We start from the raw sequence: 21,210 nt of genomic DNA on the forward strand, positions 1-21,210 counted from the left end.
TCTTCCCACTTGTACTAGGTCAGACCGAGGCCCCGGACTTTTTATAAAAATCAGATTAAAAGCAAGTAGGGCAAGAAAGCAGAGGGTCCAGAGGACAGCAGGTAACTAAGAAATCAAGCACACGCAATGAACTGCTCATAACTGGCAAATAACCTTAAATTACTAGAAAGCCAAAAATCTTCAAGTGGACTGACTGGGTAATTCTGAGTTTCAGATCTGCACATAAGTGACAGATGGCTTCCTAGAGCCACAAACAAAACAAAAATCAATCATATCTTCAGGGAGAACTGGAGTTGTCTGAAAATTACCTCTGTCTGAGGGATCTGAGCTCCTTTAAGACAAAAGAAGTATCTGAATATTTTTTTTAAACTATTTTATGTAAAAACATATTGCAATTATCATCTATACCAGACTAAATTAGATTCATCATTGCTGTATGATTTAGGTAACCTTTTGACTTGAATGCATGCAGTTAAACAAAGATGAGATTAATTACTATATGTTAGTGAGGTAAGCAGGTGTCACATGAAATGGAACAAAAGCAGCTGGTTATGTTCCGTGTGTTCTCAGTTGCCTAAAGAAAAGGGTGTCATGCCTAAAGAGCCATCAAAAGCAGTTCAAACTACAAAGGATTCAGATTTAATTAAAATTTTTAAAAAAACAAACAACCAAACCTAAAAACAGAATTCAGTCAAACACAAACACACACACTCTCGTCCCCCATACTGTTATCTCTCTTTCCCATTAGGTGAGTTTCAGTGTTCGTGAAAAATGTTCAATGGACAATCTGGGAGACAAGCCCCCTTCCTTGGTAACAACGCACACTTATCAAAGCCCCACCCTGTAATGCCACCAGTAACAGCAGAGAAAGCGAAAGACTGATTCTTCACAGACTTTTCCATAAAACACAACGCTCCTGTGCTCATTTTTGCTAACAAGCAATTACTAATTTCCTGTTTTTTCCTGTAAGTCTTCAAAACCTATTCAGAGACTGTGTCACAGTGACAGCCAAACCATTATTAAAGTGTTATGCATGGAAAACATTCCACTAATTTACTTTGCAACTTTATTTGGGCAATCAAAATAGCTTAGTACGTAAACCAGCAACACCACACGTTAAATGAATCTCAACTTTGAGTCAGGGGGAAAAAAGCCCAAGCATTAATACGCTGTCAATGAACAAGCCTTTGTAACAAATCTCTACTGAACATCTGTGCACAGGATCAGCTAACTTAAAGGCATTAGATATATTTATTGAATTCTAAAGGCCTGTCATGAGAGGCAAAGAAAAAGTGTTATCATTTTAGCAGCTGAACAATTTTAACAGCCAGATCCATATGACTATTATGATGTTGCATAAACAGGTTTTTGTAATGGATTGCAACTTTTCTTCTACTACCAATTCTTCTCACTAGTGCTCTGAATGATAATGACTAAACAAAGTTAGACTTAACCTCCGATCAGAAGTCCTACTAGTGAAAACAGCTTTTGATTCACCTGCATGTCAAAGTAGCCTCACTCTGAAGTCAAAAAGAGCAGAGATGGAAAGCAATCTGCAAGGAGTAACTTTAGGACAGGGAGAAGCAGGGCGGAAAAAAGGGAGAAGTTTTTATTTTTCAAAGTCATGTTGTCCGTTTGAATCGTTTGCTGATTTTGGCTCAATGCAAGTCTTTATGAGGAGCCAGCAGTGCAATGCTAAGCCAGCAGTTCCAGAACACAGACCACACACTTGGGGCTGAAGACAAAACCTTGGGTTTCTACCTGACACTGACAGGTAGTCGCAAAGCGAAAACAGCAATGATTAACACAGCTGTTCACATCTGAAAAAAACTAAATGTTAATTTTACCCGTGGGGTCTTTTATTATCTCACTAGTTGCACAGTTCACCGCTTCGAAGTTGTGAGCCAGTCAGCTCCTCATAAGCCTTTTCATAGTCTATTCTTTTATATAGCCTATTGCAAACACTTTTCTACTTCAGTTTGAGACATACTTAGGGCTCCCTAATTACAGCATCAACAGAAAGCAGTAAGTTACCAAAAAAAAAATAAATCTGGATTCTTGTATGCCACCACCAGTCACAAATATTTCAGAGTTAATTATTTTAATGTAGCTATTTGTGGAGAGCTCTTTTGAGAATTTTGTGCTTGTAAAACACGACATGGTAGTCACAATTTTAAAAATAAATTTGATTTTTAATCTTAAGATTTTCCAACATTGAGTTACTTCTCAGTATTGCAATACCGTGAGCTCAAGAAACAACATATGGAAACTCTGGTTTGAATTCTTCTAGTACCCTGTTCCATCACAGACTTACCAGTGGCATGAAAGACAGTACATATTGATAAAAAAAATGGCATTTTACTAGTAGAAATTTCAACTGATGTTCTCTTAGCTGTTCAATAAATTAACACTGGAACCCAATCAGAAATAGCTATGTGCCTTACGTACCAACAAAGAATAATGGCACCTCGATTTACTTCTGCCCAGGTCTTCATATTCTCAATACCAACACGTTCCAACAATGTTCTTCCAAAGCAAACTGTAAAATGTGGGAAAGGGGTAGGGAGAAGAAAAGAAGACAAAAATTAGACAGCATCTTTATATAAAGAAGCCTGTTAGAAGTCTTCTGCAGTTGTGATTTAATCTAATTGTTTTTAGACACCAAACATTCTCAAACTTTTGCTCTCACAAAGTAACTGACTGTTCAATGCAATGAATACCTTTATAGATCTTTGACTACTTCCAAGCATTGCTTAAAATTAGACAATAGCAGAACTGTGTGGCAGCTTACTAGTATAAAACAGACAAACTTGCTGTTTATTTTTTTAAAAGGGTGTCAAAAGCTATTCATGTCTTAAAGAAGATGTCCATTTCAAAGAAAGAACTTGTTAAGAACCAACACAAGATTATAATTATATGCAACATACTAATACATACACAATTCTGCTGAAAAATGCTATCCTTTAAGCATCTGACTACAACTGAAGAAACAGAATTCGCACAGATGAAGTTACTTAAAACTTCAGAGCTAATCCTTTATTGGTGCATCAAAACCACTAGGAACCTTATTTATTTCAGCTGTTCTGATACTGCACACTCTATTTCTTCATTAACCTTGAAAGCTTAGGGTGGTTCGCAGATTCATTACACTAATGGCATATGCAAAAGAAAGAACCTAGGCCGACCTTTAGTCCCCAGCTGAATTTGAGGAACTAAACTACAGGCAAAACTGCATTTACAACTTGTATGCTATGCAAACTTATCAGGAAGCAACCCCAAAAAACCCACCCAACCCCAACAAACTCCAACATCCAATCAAACGCTGAAGCTGTTTTTCACTGTCACTTTAAATCAGAATTCCATCTGAAGAACACGTCAGTCTTTATTCAGCTTGCTCCCTATATGATAACAATTTGGCTGTTTTTAAATCACAATTCCATAAATTCAGAGCAGCAATTCTGAATGGCGCACTCTTTGGCGGAAAACAAAGAAACCAAAGGGAAGAGCTTATGTTCAAAATGGGAACTGCCCAATGTTAGCAGAAGTAAATGCAGATACCTATCATCATCTCAAGCTAGTCTCTGAAAGACACTCATATAAAACTTCTCCTTTGCACATTTTTAATCATCCACTTGAGAGGTAGCAAAACAGCCTCCTTTCAGAAACATTTAACAAAGGCAAACTAACTCCTATTTTTAAAGGAAACAATGGATATCTGAATGTACTAAGAAGAAGAAAAGAAAAAAAGAAAAAAAAAGAACACACTTTAACAAGGTCTGATTATTTCTACAAAAGAAAAAAGCCCCCTACACACAGAGCAGTTCCTTCCAGATTATACTATGCCACCCCCACCCAGCTCCTTTCATTTTTTGAGGTTTTTGTATGAGAAAAAGTAATCTCTATTAGGATATGGCGATTCACACAACAAGACTTTACGGTTATGTAATAAAATAAGTTGAAAAGCTATATTAAGATGAGAACATCTGTGCCCAATATCTGCCTTCTGGGATATAAAATAGCAACGATGTCCTATTTTTGTGCATGAATTATTGTAATAAGAGTTATAAAGCATTAACCCAGCAGCACTAATGAACACAGTAAAGATTACAGTTTACAGCACTAATGAAACAAGTCTTTCTGTTAGAAAGACTTTACGTTTTCTATTATTAACCTTTAAATTGCTGTGTAATTTAGCAAAGCTATCAAGACATTTTAAGCACAGAAATGAACCCTGTCCAAAGTATAGAGTAAACCCCTGAGATAAAAACCAGACCAGTACTTGTTTTGCAGAAAAAGCAAAATTATCTTTGGGATTCTGTTCATACAACAGCTCTCAACAGCAAAAAGACAGAAACAACAATCTTAGAGATGTTAAATTTTCCGTATGTTAGTATATTCAAAGAAATAAATGCATCAATCTTATTTTAGGTCAGATAACTGATTACTCTTAAGTCATAATTTGATCAAATAAAGCTGAATTTCCAACATACCTTCTTTTCCACTCTCTCTCATTTTTTCATCTTGCTCTATTAACCATTTCAAAACTAGATGGCCTGCTGGATGCTCTGCAATGTGAAGCTGTAAGGGGAAAAACCAAACCAAACACAAATTATTTAATGATGATGTTTCAAAATGCAGTTACATGTCTGTCCATAAATATTCCTGCTTGATTTATCCACTCCGCCCATATCACACTGATCCATTTAGTCATCCATCACCTATGCAAATATCAACAAGTTTCATGCTAGTGTCTAAATACTTATTTAACTGACCAGTTTATTTTTTTACCACCTTCCCCTTTCAGTAATATAAAACATATCAATCAATGTTTCATCCACCCTTCCCCAAGGACTTCATGCTTACTAAGCAGAATCTCTCGGTCTAGCTGCCTCTACAAGAACTTCCAGACTTTCCACATTGTCACAGACTTTCACTACAGACTGAAAACATGAGTAGTTCTCATAAAATGCTGTAAAATGCCCACCTTAAAGAAGGAGAAAGACAGACCAAATTCAGCACAACTACGAAAACCTGGAGGGCATTTATCTTAAATATAGTGTACACAGCATTTTGCGTTTTCTCGTCTACAGACACATCTGACTGATCTTAACAAAACAGGGGAGAGGCACACTTTGAAGAGAAGATCATAATGTAAAGACAAACAGCTATTACTGTAAAGACAAACAGCTATTATCCAAGATCCTTCCCTGCATGGAGATATGCATACCTGAAAGCTAAGAGACCCTATCATTCTCAGTATAAACAGTCAAATGAACTATAAAAATTCAATAACTGCTTGAGTGCATAGCAATAACATTAAAAGAGAGTCTGCGTAACATGATTGTCAGCTACCTTCCAACAAAGTGTTTAAAGAGGTTCTGAAGATTCAAGATCATGAAGTACCTTGCTCTACAACTCAAATTAAATGCTGGCTCAAGCCTTCATCACTCCAGATGCAACAATAATAAACTATAAAAGGAAAATGTCAGGAACCAGAGACCACGTCTAATGTACGAGTGCTATCAGGTCAGTACATTAGCACCTTACGTAAAGGAAAAACTGAGCAGATTTCAATTTGGTGATACAAAACAAGCAAACACTTGGCAAGATCTCAGCACCTTGTCCTCTCTTACGTTACCTGCCCATCACGGCCACCTGGAACCAGCTCTTCTGCTGCTAAATTAGCAATTGCATCTAGTGCAGGCTGGACGTCACCAAGAGCTGTTCTTAAGATGTCAGCAACCAAGACAAAGGTAGCTTTGTCTACCACTACTTCTTGGGTGTGTTCTTGCAAATATTCTAGCAAAGGTGAGGAAATGGCTTCCAGGAGTTCACGGCGGCGGAGTTCAGTATTCTTCTTACTGAAGAAAGAGACAGCACATTACTACAGAGGACTTGCTCTGTATGCACATCAAGCAACATGAAAGTCAAAACATATACGCTATGTGAGACAGGTATAAACTACTGGAAGATCAAAATAAAGCATTATCCTTCCCTCTTTCACATACAATTAAATACACGTTGCACACACCTTTTAAGAACACGTGGAGTGAGAAAATGTATAGTGTTTAAAGCTGACTGCCAGTAAACCTCAGATTTTTGTTAATGATAATTTAACCTCTAATTTTCTATGCATTGTTATCTCAACTAGAGATATATTTCTTAAACAGTTCACTAATGATCTAAAATTGTTCTTCTTCAAAAGCTGATAAGCATTAATGTCAATACCACAGACTGAATTTAAATTAGCAATTTCCATTTTTATTGCTAGATTTTGAGATATACTTTTATGCAACTCAAAACACCAATAACGTATATTAAAAATTTTTTGCTACGCCAAATTTGATGTATGAGTTCTTTAAACAAAGAACACATCACAATTTTTGCCCTTTACAAAAGGGATAAACTGCTGATCACTAATACATTGCTGGTCATCAATCATCATATACAATCATTAAACCAAAAATGCAAAATTAAGGATTAAAGACTAACATACCTAATAATACTCATGTATTTTATATATATGTATTTACATTACTTAGTTATATTATGAAGAAAAGATGAAATTAAATGGATCATGACAGAAAAGTTGTGTGAACTTAGGGGAAAACAACTTAACCTTCGTATCTGAGTTACCTATAGGCATTTCCATCTCCCTGCTGCAGAAGTGTGATGATTTCTGGAACAAAATGTGCAGGGTCTCTTGGACTTAGCAAGTACAACAAGACCTTCTTTCCATATTTGTTGTTTATTATATTGGGCAAAGAAGCATTTATTTCCTGTAAAAGTAAACGAACAGCAATAAAATATTAATGAAATAATAGTTTTGAGACATCAGTAATTACTGATTACCTTTCAAATGCAAAGCTTAGGAAAGGAAAACTACATACTATTAATAAGATTTGTATCTGCTTGTGAAATTAAATTAAAAAAACCCTGTAATCAGAATGAAAGTTGGGATAAGTGAGAGAAATAAAAAAATATTAAGGCTTAAAATGTGTTCATCAGACGTATCAATGTCACCGATTAGAAAATACTACAAAAGGACAGGATTTGTTTTCACTGATACATTCAAGTAAAAAATACAATACATATTCTGGTATGTCACACACTGTAAAAATATAATCTCAGTAAAAGTCATAATCTTAGCAGACCACACAGACAAAGGTTCACCTGCCACATCAACTAACAGAAATCACTGATACCATGCTGACTTTCAAGGGAGTGCACATAAGTACCTGAGCAGCAACAACAGTCTGTGGAAGGAAAAGTCAAACTTAAACTGATCACAGAACATTCACCAAGAAAAATGAAGTTTCCATAATGGAATAAAGCTGACTTTTGCTGGCAGTATTATATTGGGGTTTATTTGAGCTTTAATCAAAAACACTGGGCATTCCCCTGAGGCCCCAGAGGGCCAGTCAGTCTGACCTCGGTGCCTGGGAAGGTCATGGAACAGATCCTCCTCAGTGCCATTACACGGCACATGCAGGAGAACAGGGTGATCAGGCCCAGTCAGCATGGGTTTGTGAAGGGCAGGTCATGCCTATCAAACCTAATATCCTTCTACGATAAGGTGACCCACTTAGTGGATGAGGGAAAAGCTGTGGATGTTATCTACTTGGATTTTTGCAAAGCTTTTGACACTGTTTCCCACAGCATTCTCCTGGAGAAACTGGCTGCTCATGGCCTGGACAGGTGTACTCTTCGCTGGGTAAAAAACTGGCTGGATGGCCGTGCCCAGAGAGTGGTGGTAAAGGGAGTTAAATCCAGTTGGTGTCCGGTCACAAGTGGGGTCCCCCAGGGCTCGGTGCTGGGGCCGGTTCTCTTTAATATCTTTATCAATGATCTGGATGAAGGGATCGAATGCACCCTCAGTAAGTTCGCAGATGACACTAAACTGGGCGGGCGTGTTGATCTGCTTGAGGGTAGGTTGGCTCTGCAGAGGGATCTGGACAGGCTGGACCAATGGGCTGAGACCAATGGTAGGAGGTTCAACAAGGCCAAGTGCCAGGTCCTGCACTTGGGTCACAACAACCCCATGCGGCGCTACAGGATTGGGGCAGAGCGGCTCGAAAGCAGCCCGGCAGAAAAGGACCTGGGGGTGTTGGTTGACAGCCGGCTGAATACGAGCCAGCAGTGTGCCCAGGTGGCCAAGAAGGCCAACAGCATCCTAGCCTGTTATCAGGAATAGTGTGGTGAGCCGGACTAGGGAGTGATCATCCCCCTGTACTCGGCACTGGTGAGGCCCCACCTCGAGTACTGCGTTCAGTTTTGGGCCCCTCGATACAAGAGGGACATTGAGGTGTTGGAGCGTGTCCAGAGAAGGGCTACAAAGCTGGTGAGGGGTCTGGAGGACAAACCTTATGAAGAACGACTGAGGGAGCTGGGGTTGTTTAGCCTGGAGAAGAGGAGGCTGAGGGGAGACCTTATCACCCTCTACAACTACCTGAAAGGAGGTTGTAGAGAGATGGGGGCTGACCTCTTCTCCCTGGTGACAAGTGATAGGACGAGAGGAAATGGGTTCAAGTTATGTCAGGGGAGGTTTAGATTGGATATTAGGAAACATTTTTTCACTGAAAGGGTTATTAAACATTGGAATAGGCTGCCCAGGGAGGTGGTGGATTCGCCACCCCTGGAGGTGTTTAAAAAAAGGGTAGATGGGGCACTTAGGGACATGGTTTAGAAGTGGCTCTTGTCAGGGTAGGGTAAAGGTTGGACTTGATGATCTTAAAGGTCCCTTCCAACCTCAGCAATTCTATGATTCTATGAGTTGTTGGCTAGGAGTAACCACTTTGTAAACTACACAGTGGACGCTTCATACACTTGTGCACTAACATGGCGGAGGAAGAAACACATTCATATCGAGGGGAGTTTTCTTGCTTATAGAAGCACGCTGCTATCTTCAGATGGAAGCACCTATATTAGCCCATCTGTTTGTTTGTACTCAAAATTTTTGTCAGCTTCTCAACAAATGCCCTTTCCTACAGCAACACGCCTTCTAGGCAAGTTCCAAGTACCACTAGAAAACCCTGAATACCATCCGGGTACCCTTGACCAGTATGATAATCCATTCTTGACAACTTTTAATATACATATAAAATTTATGACTATCAAAGCAAAGAAGGGCTATACAGAGCTTTGGGCACTTTCAGCACATTTCGCAGGCCATAGTCCTTAAAAACCTTTTTTTCCACCATGAAAGTCCTTCCAGTAAGATCTATAAAAAGATAAATAGAACAATTTAAACCAATGTCACCCTTTCTTAAGATGAAGCTTGGTTGGTTGTCTTTGAGGGTAAGAGAAATAGAGAAAGGTGGTTGGAAGCTGGCAGGAAATGTTACGATAACATTCTTATTTCCAAAACATCGCCTAAACCTAGGTGAAAATGAGTTTTTGTAAACTGAGAGGAACATCAGTTTAACGTAGCACTGTAACTATGAACAAAAACCTACTACTGCAACCTTCACACTCTGGGCATGGGAAAAAAAATAAAAATCTTTTCTGAGAAAAAACCAAAACCTAAGACCACATTCTGTCTTCTCAGCATGTACATTCAGATTCAGATGTACGTGAAGTTCATTTATCAATTAAATGGATGACAAAGCTGCTGAAATATTTCAAAACTTAAAATAGGTAAAGAAAGTATTTTGTTTAGTACAAATAAAAACAAAAATCTGCACTTTGAAACCAACCTATAACACGGCTATTTTGTATAAAAGATAACAAACACTTTTTTTTTTTAAATCCTCCAAAAGTGTACTTCTCTCACTGATTTAGACCAATTACAGAATTTGGTCGCTTTCAGTGTCAGCACTGAAAGCTGGCACTTTCATCTTTCTCCTAGTAGGAGAAACTCTGAACACCACAGGCATGCTGTCTCTTGTTGGCAACGTCTCCCTAACACTGCCTGCTTGGAGTCCTCATGAAACAGAGGGATTTCCTGCTAAAATTTGCCCAAATCCTGACACACCACGCTCACAATGTATAGTTCATATCACATATGAAGGCATAAAGCACCATACATATTATTTGGTCCTGGATTAAGACTCCATGGAGCTAACATATGATGAGAAGGAAAGACTTTCCCCAGAGGATTTAAGGAGCTTAAAACCTTCCCTTACCTACCAGCCATTCTGCCAATCCACGTAAGTGATCAGTTTTATAATACTAAGAAGAAAAAAAAAAAAAAAAAGAAAAGAAAAGAGAGAGACACTGCTTTTTCTCCTCTCCCAAATGCTTATTATTTTCCTTACATTCCTTAAGCTAAATTTTACTATGGACAGAATGATAATCGGTATGACGTGTTTTAGAAGTCTAACTCTCTTTAGGATAATTTAAAAGGTTGGATTCTTTTACAGAGTATGCTTCATCATCTGAAGAGCTGGTTTTGATCCTACATGCTTTTTTTTCCCCACCCCTGACATCCTTTCCATGTTCCTGATCTCATATAAACCCAGATGGGCTGACTCTGTATGTGAAGGGCACTCCTCCTTATACTCTTCTGTCCAAATTGATGTGACAGGATGACCAAACAGTAAACACTCCATTATCTTTGATCTCACATGATGGAAAAACACAGCCAATTCAGGAATTAAATGACACCTTGGAAGCTCAGCTAAAGCCTATGTGAACTAATCAGTTCAGTATCTGAACTAATAAACCCACAAGAAAGCAGAGTGCTTGTAACATAATACAGGAATGCCTCAATGATCTTGTACCAAGACAGCTCTGATCTGTCAGGGTTTATTTGCTTGGAACTTGCCCAGAAGTTGTTAGCTTGCAGAGTAGACTGTGGAAACAAAACCCAGCTGTGATTACGGCTGCTACACCCAAGAAAGAAAAGCCATCATCACACTGGGATGCTTTTATCTCTCCACACCCTGAGAGAAACAGACTTAGAGCCAAATCTCCATGCGAGGGCATGAAAACCCAATTCCCCGCTATGCAAAGTTGCTTAAATGGAAGAACTGCTCATATTTTTTAACGCAATAATCATCATAACCACTTTCTCCTCATATTACTCCTCCACATGCAGGGTATTTGCCTCACCTTTACCTCCCTGCCATTGCCTCTCAACCCATCAGTCCCAAAAAGCTGTAGCATGAGTACCAGTATAAGCACATTACAACCTATACATCATTAATTATCCTGCTTGCAAGAAAATTAATTGTGCACTATGAAGTCTTTTTTTTATCAGTGTGAAAAGGTAACTTCATGGTAATTTACAGACTAAAACATCTTAGAAATGATAAAATTTGCATGTAAACATAATCTTAAGTATAAACACTTTATGAAACCCTATTAAACAATTTTTGCAAGAAAGCTGGGGAAACAGCACATTCCAAATGGAAGCAGATGCAGACTAAATCATATTATCCTTATTGTTCATTCTGCAATTCCATGTAGGTGAAGCAAAACTGCTAGAGTGCTCTCATGCTTCAGACATCTATCTATATCCATTCTGGAAGCAAGGTAAGAATATTACATGGATTTTATCCAGAATAATAGTTATCATTTAATTATCAATATACTAAATGTCAAGTTTTGAGAGTTAAAGTGAATTAATGGTTTCATCATCCAACCAAAACTTGGATGTCTCTAAGTACTTTTCTTGTTTGAAGTCATGGTATACTACATTCAGGACTGTTGCCATGTTCCTGAACGTTTACTGAAGTTTATCCTGAAGTATCACTTTCCGAGATGCTACTTCTGCGAAATAAAAGAGCTAAACGTGCTAAACAATCTCTTTTACAATAATGAATTTGCACAATAAGGACATTCTAGGCATGGATATTCTTGACATTTTAGGTTTGCTTGCAAAAGGGATAAGGTGACATCCTCATTCTAAAGTTTTCCACTAATTTAATCTCTTGAAATACTAGCAGAGCTCAAACTTCTAGGCCAAAGACCTTGACATTAAACAGATTCCAGTCGTCCTTTAGCCAGAATGAACATGTACAAAAGAAAGGGTAATTTGCAGCAAGCACTGAATCTAGCTTAAAAATGAATTAAAATAACATACGGAAGTGTAGAGGTCTTCTATGAAAAGAAAAAAATAATCATGATACACAAATGTGATGAAACAGAAAAGGTGGAAAGGAATTAAATTGTTTGAAAAAAGTGGATGGATTCCTACTCTCATCCTCCTCTACACTGACAAACACACTGACGATAGTATATTATTTTAGGAAAAAATCAGTTACTTACAGATATAATTAACTGTTTCATAAGTTTTGTGTCATCGATGCAATCAAATGCTGCCAGCAAGACCAGATGAGAAAATTCACCCTGCAAAGATGAGACATGAGAAACCACATGCAGTCAAGTTCTATGAATGTACTAATTGACTTAGAATCAACATTTCTGAGAGTTTGTCTCAAACATGACACGACATAAACCACAAGCAAATTCTGTCTATTGTTATAGAATGAGAGAAGCCCAGAACGTAGGATTCCTCTGAAAGCAAGGTTTGTTAAGAGAAGTATGTTATTAAAACCAAGGTAGATTAAATTGATCTCCTGTTGTAAACAGATATAATGCTTTATCACATCCAAGCTATTAACCTAATCTACTACTGTTTAATTATCATTTGAAATCATAGGATTTGCCTTGCAGGAACATTACATGTAGACTTTATTTCTATGGTGGACTTGCTTAAAACTGAAATAAATCACATACTATTATTTTTTGAGATGAGCCATATAGTCTCTACTGCATTGCTGGAAAGCAAGCCTCTAGCATGCTCAAAAGCGCACAACCCAATTCACTTGTAGGTCAGTGAGACTCTACGTCAAAGTGAAGCCAGACCTTCAGTGCTCCAGTGTTGTTTTAGCTATTATTTACCCACTGTCTCATATTTCTATATAATACATGTCTTATAAAAATCTAACAACTCATTTATTCTGTTACTAGAAAACTATGGAGAAAAACACCACTTAGACCAGTGACATCCAAAGTGGGATGCACAAGACAATCCACTGTGGTGCAGGAAGAAACCATTTTTTTGTACCATTAATAAACATATAAAAATATGTTATCTTTATCTCATCCCTTTAAAATTTCCATTTCTGTCTGTTTTATAATGTATACTAGCACAGTAGAATATGCACATAAATATACATATATTGGAAGTGCATACTCAGGGTTGTGTGATCAAAAAAGCTTGAAGACCACTGATTAAGACCTCATCAACTATTAGTAAACCGAGCAATACAGCAACCAGGAAGGGAAGAAGTTTAAAAGGCTTTTCTTCACAGTTGCAGTTTTGCCCAGCACTATGTAATCTGGCTGCAACTGTTACTCTACCAGTGCTGCAGTCTCCAAACATACATGTTACTCAGAAAAAAATTAAATACAGGCTTTTTCCACTGTATGTCACTTCAGCGTTAATTCATTTTGAAGCTTCCCGACTAAAAAAAAAATTTATCGAGCATCTTAAAAGAAACATGCACATTCAAATGGCCGTTCTAATGATAACCCCAACATCTTAATTTTTGTTCCTCTTCTGTATACATGTTATTTTACTCCCAACCAAGGAAAATTAACCAACAAGCCATATGGAGATGCAATATAATGTTGGTCTCAAAAGAAAAAAAAAAAGAAGAAAAAAATTTAGGACTTTTAATTAATTCAACTACATTAAAGAAGGACAGTACTTCATGTGGTACCCCCAATGAAGCATCTCAATATGTCTCTAAATATTCCACAAAGTTCAATATATTTCATACTATCTAGTACATCACCACTATTTTAAACCTAGTTTTATTAAGATCTCAGTTGTTCCCAGTACCAGAGCACATTCAAATTAGCCTCTATCAAACTACTTGTGTTTCAGAGACTATGATATAAATGGTTAATGAACACTCACCGTTGCTATTTTTTCAATATATGTCTTCATAGTTTTCACAATGACTTTTCTGTCCTACCCAAAAGGAAACAAGAAACCCAAATGAGCCTATAACGCCAGTGATTCCAAATAACTAAATTGTTATTTATGCCTTCAAAAAGATAACCTTCAATTTGCTTACTAAAGCCTAATATTTGTGTGCCAGTGTCTTACATTTGTACTATTAGTCAACACCTGGAAACAGCGTGATGACTTAAACCTGAACTGCGAAAGACTCAATCCCAGGGAGGTTCTGTGATATGTTTACAAGTCCAGCACATGAATCGGAGATGCCAAAATGGGAAACTTGGGGAAAAAAAAAAAAACAAAACCAACAACAAACCACCCACCAAAAACCAGACCACCACATATGCCACCTATAGCTTTTTCATTACTTACAGAGAGGAATGTACAGTAGAACATGTGCACAATTTATATATAAATATACATATTGGGGAAGCATGCTCAGGGTTGCGTGATCAAGAGATTGGAGACCACTGATAGAGACCACATCAACTATTAGTAAACAGAACAAAAGAACAAGCAGACCACCACATATGTTCACCAATATCTTCTTCCTTACTTAGAGAAGAGGAACGTACTTGAACTATTAATTTGAAAAGAAACATTCAACAGGACCTGAAAGTTCAAAGTAGCAACAACTCTAGCCTGTTGCAAAACCCCTTTACTACCAAGATTTTCTGGCAGAAAGTTTCCTCAGTGCCTGTACTTTTGGCTCTTGCAATCACTGCTCAGTCTTCTTTAGATACATTACTAGCGCCAGATCCCAGCAACTTCTTATTTTTTTCTGCAGTCTTTTGTAACAAGCTGACTATTTTCATAAGTTGTCTTTTTTCTTTTTAATAATACAGACAAAGATAGGAGGTATGACAATATTTACAAAGAGATGATGGCATATGTTAACACCTGAAGCATTTCAGGATACCGTATCTGCAGAAGAAACTACAGCACAGTTCCTGTAACATTTTCGAGGTCTTGGCATTCCAAAGACAAACATTGTTCCACATTATGGCTTTTTTACTGTCCTCTCCCTACTGCCAATTTCACCTGCATGAAAAAATCTAAAGGAGGAATGAACGGCCAATAATCTTAAAATGGAAAAGCTTTATGTTTCATCTGCAAGATCCCCGCTAAAAAAAAAAAAAGGGAGATTCTTCCCCTACAAAAATCATAATGAAAGCATTTGATTCACAAAAAACTACTGCTTATATTTGCCAATAGGTAAAGTGGGGCAATTTTAAACCTTGCTCTCAATACTTAACTGCATCAAAATGTGTGCTGGCAGAAGGACCCACGCAAGCAATCATACTCACGCTCTCAGACTAGACTACTATTAAAGAGGACTGGGTACACTGAAACCAAAGAGTACCTTGGGAGTACCATGCCATAAGCAGTGCATTGCTACTCGGGCTCCATCATGAGTGTGTGCCAGGTAGATGACAGCCTCTCTGATAGCTTCTATCATTTCCTGGGGAAGAAAACGTGATAAAGCAAAAAGGTGAAAGAAAAGGCCTGACAAATCTCAAGGTGGGCAGATGAGGGCATGAAAGGATTTTTTGTCTGCCCACACTACTGACAGCATCACTGGCTCTACAGAACCATTCTCATTGCCTTGACATATGAAAAATGGCCTCAAAAGGAGTCCAACAGACTGTAAATGACATAAGCTTTCTCCCTTCAAAACTATTCATATATCCATCATATTCACCCTATGAAATCAGACCTGTTTCAAAGCTCATCAGTTGTCCTATTACAGACAATTCAAAGGGTGCTCAGAACTGAGACTGAAATTAGAGCAGACAAAGACAACTAAATCTTTGAAGGTGATGCAATTTATTTATACATACAAGGTATTAGCCAGAAAGCAAGAACTAAACGGTCATTTAAGCACCAGGTGACGTTATAAATCAGATATGACAAGATTCAGCCAAAAGTTAGTCTTCATATGAAAGGAATGAGGTTATGAAGCCATGTGACAAAATAACACCATCAGTCAAAAAAGAAAAAACAAACCAACCCCCCCTTCCCAGGTTAATAGTCACTACTTCTGTTATTATTGGATAGATTTCTTTGACATGAAGCTCCCACCTGTCTCCCTTTCTATCCCTAGCTGCTTCTTGCTGCCTAATCAAAAGTTCCAATCTTCTTACCATTTATTTAGAAACTGCTCAATCACAACACGGTTGGTGTCACTAGCGATATGCACAGGCAGAAACAGATCTACAAAAGGGGTTTCCAAACCCCAAAGACAATATCCATATGCTACCGTGTCTGTACAAAAAGCCAGGCAAGGAGGAAGAGATATGCCCTTAGTCCCCCAGTTCACAAAAGACTGAATCCAGAAGCATTCTCTGACAAAGCACAAAACCACGCACAGGAACCTTTCATTAGGTAACATCTGGACTCAGAATAGGCCACAAATAGTCCACCTTCCCACCCCTAGCTTTCCACTGAAAGGCAAAAGAAGACAAAAAACCCAAAACATACTTACGGATCTTTGTTTCGGAAGAGCATGAGTGAAAAAGTCCAAAAATACTTTATGTACCAGTGAGTGCTTTATCACAGCCTCTCTGTATTTGGGAAGAAGAAAATAAGCAAAATTCCCACACAAGTAATGGTTTTAATGTAAGCTAGCAATATTTCATTTGCAGATAAAAAAGAAAAAGTTAGGTAGTGAGGTGCACAGAAAACACAGTCATTCTGGATTATATGTTTAGCATTTACAGTATGTGGAAAACTCTACCACAACTTACAAGTTCTAAAACCTAGCAAAATATTTTCTCCTCAAGACCACTGGAGAAGCTTATCCAATAATGCGTTATGGAAGCACACCACGCTGGGATTTCTACCAATTATTTGACTGGGGCAGGGGACACTTTAGTTTATACAAGTGGAGTTCGAAAATAAGATACAATATTGCCTATGACAGTTCAGACAAAACCATAGCTACTTACTACACAACACAGCAATGTTACAGTTTAATAGAGTATCAATATCGCTGTCATCTGAGCTTAAAAGAGTATCAATATCACAGTCTGTTTGTACGACAGAAACAAACTGGTTCATGATAGTCACACCTTAAACCAATTTTTGTCCTTACTTTTGTGCCATTGGTGTAAGAATCTGTTTCATTTCATCCAAGATGGCCTCTCTCTTTTCAGGCTGAGCTTCTAACACTTTATCCAGTGTTGGGACAACTGGTGTCTGAAATGAATGCACAGAGGTTTAATCATTCCCAGTAAGTACTGGGAGCTCATAGAAAATTATACTCTTTAGTCCCTTTTCAATCAAAATTCATGAACAATACCACAAACAAAATGAATCTCCTGCAAAACTAACAGTTTTTACAATTTTAAAAATAAAACGCTTATCTACTTTGATTATGTCAAAAAGCTGTATAGTTAAGTTTCTACAAATTGAATACTCGTTATTAGCAAACAAAAGCTACTTCAATGGTTTGAACTGCTTTTTGCCAATTCTGGTGAGCTCCTCATGAGACCGTAAGATACAAGGCAAAATACACCACATCGGTACTGTGTTAAGGGACTCCTGAGATAAGCAGAAATTCTGCATGACAGTATGCACATGACAAGGGGTAGCAAAGCAACAAGTCAATGAACTGAGAAGTTAACCAGGGCCCAAGAAATTCCAGTTCAAGAACAGCAGAGAGGAGGAATATGTACCATATACCTTAAATATGGAAACACTTGCGGGTATCTCATCTAACCAATTACACTGGTAACTCTTGTAAAAGAATCTGTTGTTTGAAAAACAGTTTGACTAGACAGAAAATTAGAAAAAATGCATTTCTAACTGTCCCTGCTGGGTGGGGAAGAGGGGTGGAGAGTTGGTGGCAGGATGGGGAAAGTGAACCACGCATTTCGTATCATAGAATCATAGAATTGTTAGGGTTGGAAGGGACCTTAAAGATCATCTAGTTCCAACCCCTCTGCCATGGGCAGGGACACCAACCACTAGACCAGGTTGCTCAGAGCCCCATCCAGCCTGGCCTTGAACACTTCCAGGGATGGAACTTTCACCACCTCTCTGGGCAACCTGTAACACCAAGAAACTCCATGTCTCTTTAAGGATTATACCGTAATGTCTTATAAACCCACATACTGTTGAGTCTCAGGTTTGCACCACAATGTAAGACTTGAAGCATGCATGCCAAGAATGCTAGAATGATGGAAGCTAACACTGCATTTGATTTCAGAGGCTGTTGTACACCCAGTACAAATTACAGCCCACAAACACAGCAAACATGCGTTTCTATTACAGAGTTGCAAAATGCTTTACTAACACTTATAATAACTCATAAAGAAAAAAAACAGCAATACCGTTCAGAAGTGAGCTGTTAATTTCTTATACAACTTTAACAGAAATCATGGGTAAAGGTGTGCTGTGTAGTGTAGTTAATAATTGCGCAAAACAGTTTTGAACTTTGCAGCAAATAAAACTATTTGTACCTCTAAAGGAAACCAACTTTCCAAATGAGCAAGAAAAACAGAAGTCAAAAGAAAGGAGGTTGTATTTTTTAAAAAGATTCCCAGTGCCTGATGAGGATCTACATCTAAATGGTTTCAAGAGTGTTTGGAGTCAAGTCCTATAGTCTCCATGGGAAAAGAAAACAAAGCCAAAAATTAAGCCTAAATAGCATACCATATATAGATGCAGGCACGTTCTGCCCACGCTCAGTCCTCATGAGACATAAGGCAGTTCTGACACAAAAAACATCTTGAGCATTAATGGGGAATTAAGCCTAAATCTTATCTCATCTAGGATGACCGCTTCATGCTAGACTCTATGACACTATGATAACTGCAACAATATATTAGACTGTCTTTGATAAGCAGAGCAAGCTCATACATCAACATAATACATTATACATAGTTCAATCTGAAAAATCACAAAAATTTAATCTAGAATAGAAATGTGCAAGTAATCGTAACATTTAAACATGCTAAACTAGACTACATTTGGACAGCTGACAGAAAGAAATTTAATCAAAAGAAATAGTAGGTATGATAAGCAAGGTATTACTGACACAACACCTTGGATGTTAAAACCTTAGACTAGAAAGTATTTGAACATCACCTTGTAAACCTGGAAAGTGTTCCCATATAGTTCTTCTGTCAGCATATTCCTCTGCTCCAGAATGGCTTTGTCATTATACGCATATTCCACTACAGCAGATGCTTCGGCATGACGGAGCATTTTTTTCACATGGCCCTTAAAACTTTTTATTATTTCTGCAACTTGTGGTTTTGTCCTGTTTCACAGGGGAAGATAAGACAGGAAGCGTTAAAGCTTTAGGGACAAGCTGACCTATCAATAGTTTTATTTTCAGAAGCACATTTAGGTGATAAATTTTAGCACAGAAACCAGGAAATCTGGTCAGCCTTACAGCATTTATGAAAATATGGTGAGAAGGCCAGGAACCTCGAGAAATCATGAGGCCTTTTGAGGATAAGAAAAGAATCCAGTGGATAAATTCTACAGAATAAAGGATGCCTTCGTGAAACACTAAGCAGAGAAAAGTTCAAAAAGCCAGTTTTTTTGCATAAGGCGAAGATCAACTTTGAGCACGCATTTGAGCTTTTTTTTTTTTTGCATGTGTTCTTGATGTGTACAGTTCTAGCTTTACTTTTTGCAAAAGGAAAACTGCCGTTAGCAATACCAGACACTCTCCTGTCTTATCACTACTATAAACATGATTCCAGAGACATATCTTTTATTCATCATGCACTATAGATTAAGAGCAGCATTCACATTGGAAATAAAACAATGCAACACAGCTAAGCAAATGCACTTCATACTCACCCATACATAAGAAACTTCTTCACAATATTTCTGGAATATTTTGATTTGCTCAACTCTACTAGGCTATCTAAAAGAAGGGAAAAAACATTCAGCTGGTTTGATTTTTCACAAAATGAACTCTACAAAACAAGATACCATTATTTAAATAAGTTTTAAGAGCCCACTAGGAAAGATGCATCATTTGAAGTTAAAAATAAAGTTAAAAATATTCAAGAGAAAACAATATGGCTTGTTTTAATGCATCCTAACAACAATAGAGGAGCATATAGGTAAAATGTAAATGGGAAGAAAGTACCTTTCAGTTCTTCAAATGTCTCTTGCCTTTGCTTCTCATTACCATACTGAATAAAGCACTGGATCACTCGAGTTGAATCATGTGCAAACGCCAGCTACAGGACAGAGACATTTCATTACCCTAGGCCATTCAAATGGCATTATGCACCAAATTTATTTTAATGCACTTGCTTGCTGATATAGTTTTATGCCACACGTAGCATGCAATGCCAATTATAAAATTTGTTACCTGTTTATAACAAATTAAGTTTTAAGGTTTTTTTATTGCTCTATCGAACAAAATATAGACAATACTCGCTGTTGTTGACACTTAAGGACATGCATCATCATTTTAATGCTGAAAGAGAACCATGAAATGCTATCTCTTTTTTCTCTCACGTTCTTCGTAATTTCAGCATGTGACAATACAGTTCACTTCGGCATGGAATACCACCAATCACTTTATTTCACTGCAATTTTATACACTTCAAGAACTAAGTGGCAAGACTGTTCAGCATAGTTAAGTATCAGGACACTAACTTCTCTAAAAGAAAGTTGCAAAGCAATAACCGTAATTCATCAGAACTCTGAGTGGCTGTTTTTGAACTTCAGTTAACACAGAATTTAACTGGACTAAAGCTGCCTGGCAAAACGGACAGACTTACAATAGCCAGCTGATAGACAAAGCATCCCAGGACTACTGTCCTGAAATCCAGGTGCCAAATGCAACCTTTCAACCCTGTTTTCGTTCTTTTTTTACTCAACAATTTAAAAAAATTCCCTGTAGGTTTTGGAATAACAGGTTAGGACTATATTATTAAAAGTTCGTTTATATTCCACCATTCTTTAAAGAAGCTTTTGTGAATTTATGCACTTGGCATCAGTTTATCTTACACTTTTAATTTTTCCATGAAGAAGTTTCTGTAGTTCATTCATTAGCTTTTCTCGGGTCTCCTTATTGCATTTCTTTCTACAAGCAAAAAAATAGTAAAACAATCTGAATTGAGGAAGCAGCTTTTTTGTAGTGTGTTTCACTTAAATCTATAAATTAAGAAACAAGACAGTACAACAGTACAAAATTAACTTAGCTCCTGCCAATCCAAATTCACATTATCATTCATTAAACTTGTTTATAGATGTAATTAACCAGTTTCAGTTCCTAGAAACCAAACCAGATTTCCACAGAATTATTCTTTTCTGAGTAA

At 37.6% G+C, this 21,210-nt stretch overlaps 1 protein-coding gene across 2 annotated transcripts in view; it reads right to left on the reverse strand.

Moving 5' to 3' along the window:
• The window catches only part of PUM3 (pumilio RNA binding family member 3), a 29,114-nt gene that overhangs the window by 2,551 nt on the left and 5,353 nt on the right, over positions 1-21,210 (reverse strand). For both annotated transcript variants that reach the window (XM_074569623.1, XM_074569624.1), the window contains exons 5-17: positions 20,900-20,975; positions 20,028-20,121; positions 19,733-19,799; positions 19,007-19,181; positions 17,010-17,113; positions 16,401-16,479; positions 15,279-15,377; positions 13,871-13,924; positions 12,211-12,291; positions 6,637-6,779; positions 5,639-5,861; positions 4,491-4,578; positions 2,449-2,539 (exon numbers count right to left, since the gene is read on the reverse strand). In XM_074569623.1, the coding sequence (XP_074425724.1) occupies positions 2,449-2,539; positions 4,491-4,578; positions 5,639-5,861; positions 6,637-6,779; positions 12,211-12,291; positions 13,871-13,924; positions 15,279-15,377; positions 16,401-16,479; positions 17,010-17,113; positions 19,007-19,181; positions 19,733-19,799; positions 20,028-20,121; positions 20,900-20,975 (1,374 nt within the window). The remainder of the gene's footprint in view (positions 1-2,448; positions 2,540-4,490; positions 4,579-5,638; positions 5,862-6,636; positions 6,780-12,210; positions 12,292-13,870; positions 13,925-15,278; positions 15,378-16,400; positions 16,480-17,009; positions 17,114-19,006; positions 19,182-19,732; positions 19,800-20,027; positions 20,122-20,899; positions 20,976-21,210) is intronic.

The sequence above is a fragment of the Larus michahellis genome, chromosome Z, assembly GCF_964199755.1.
Source record: "Larus michahellis chromosome Z, bLarMic1.1, whole genome shotgun sequence".
NCBI classification, from domain to species: Eukaryota; Metazoa; Chordata; class Aves; order Charadriiformes; family Laridae; genus Larus; species Larus michahellis.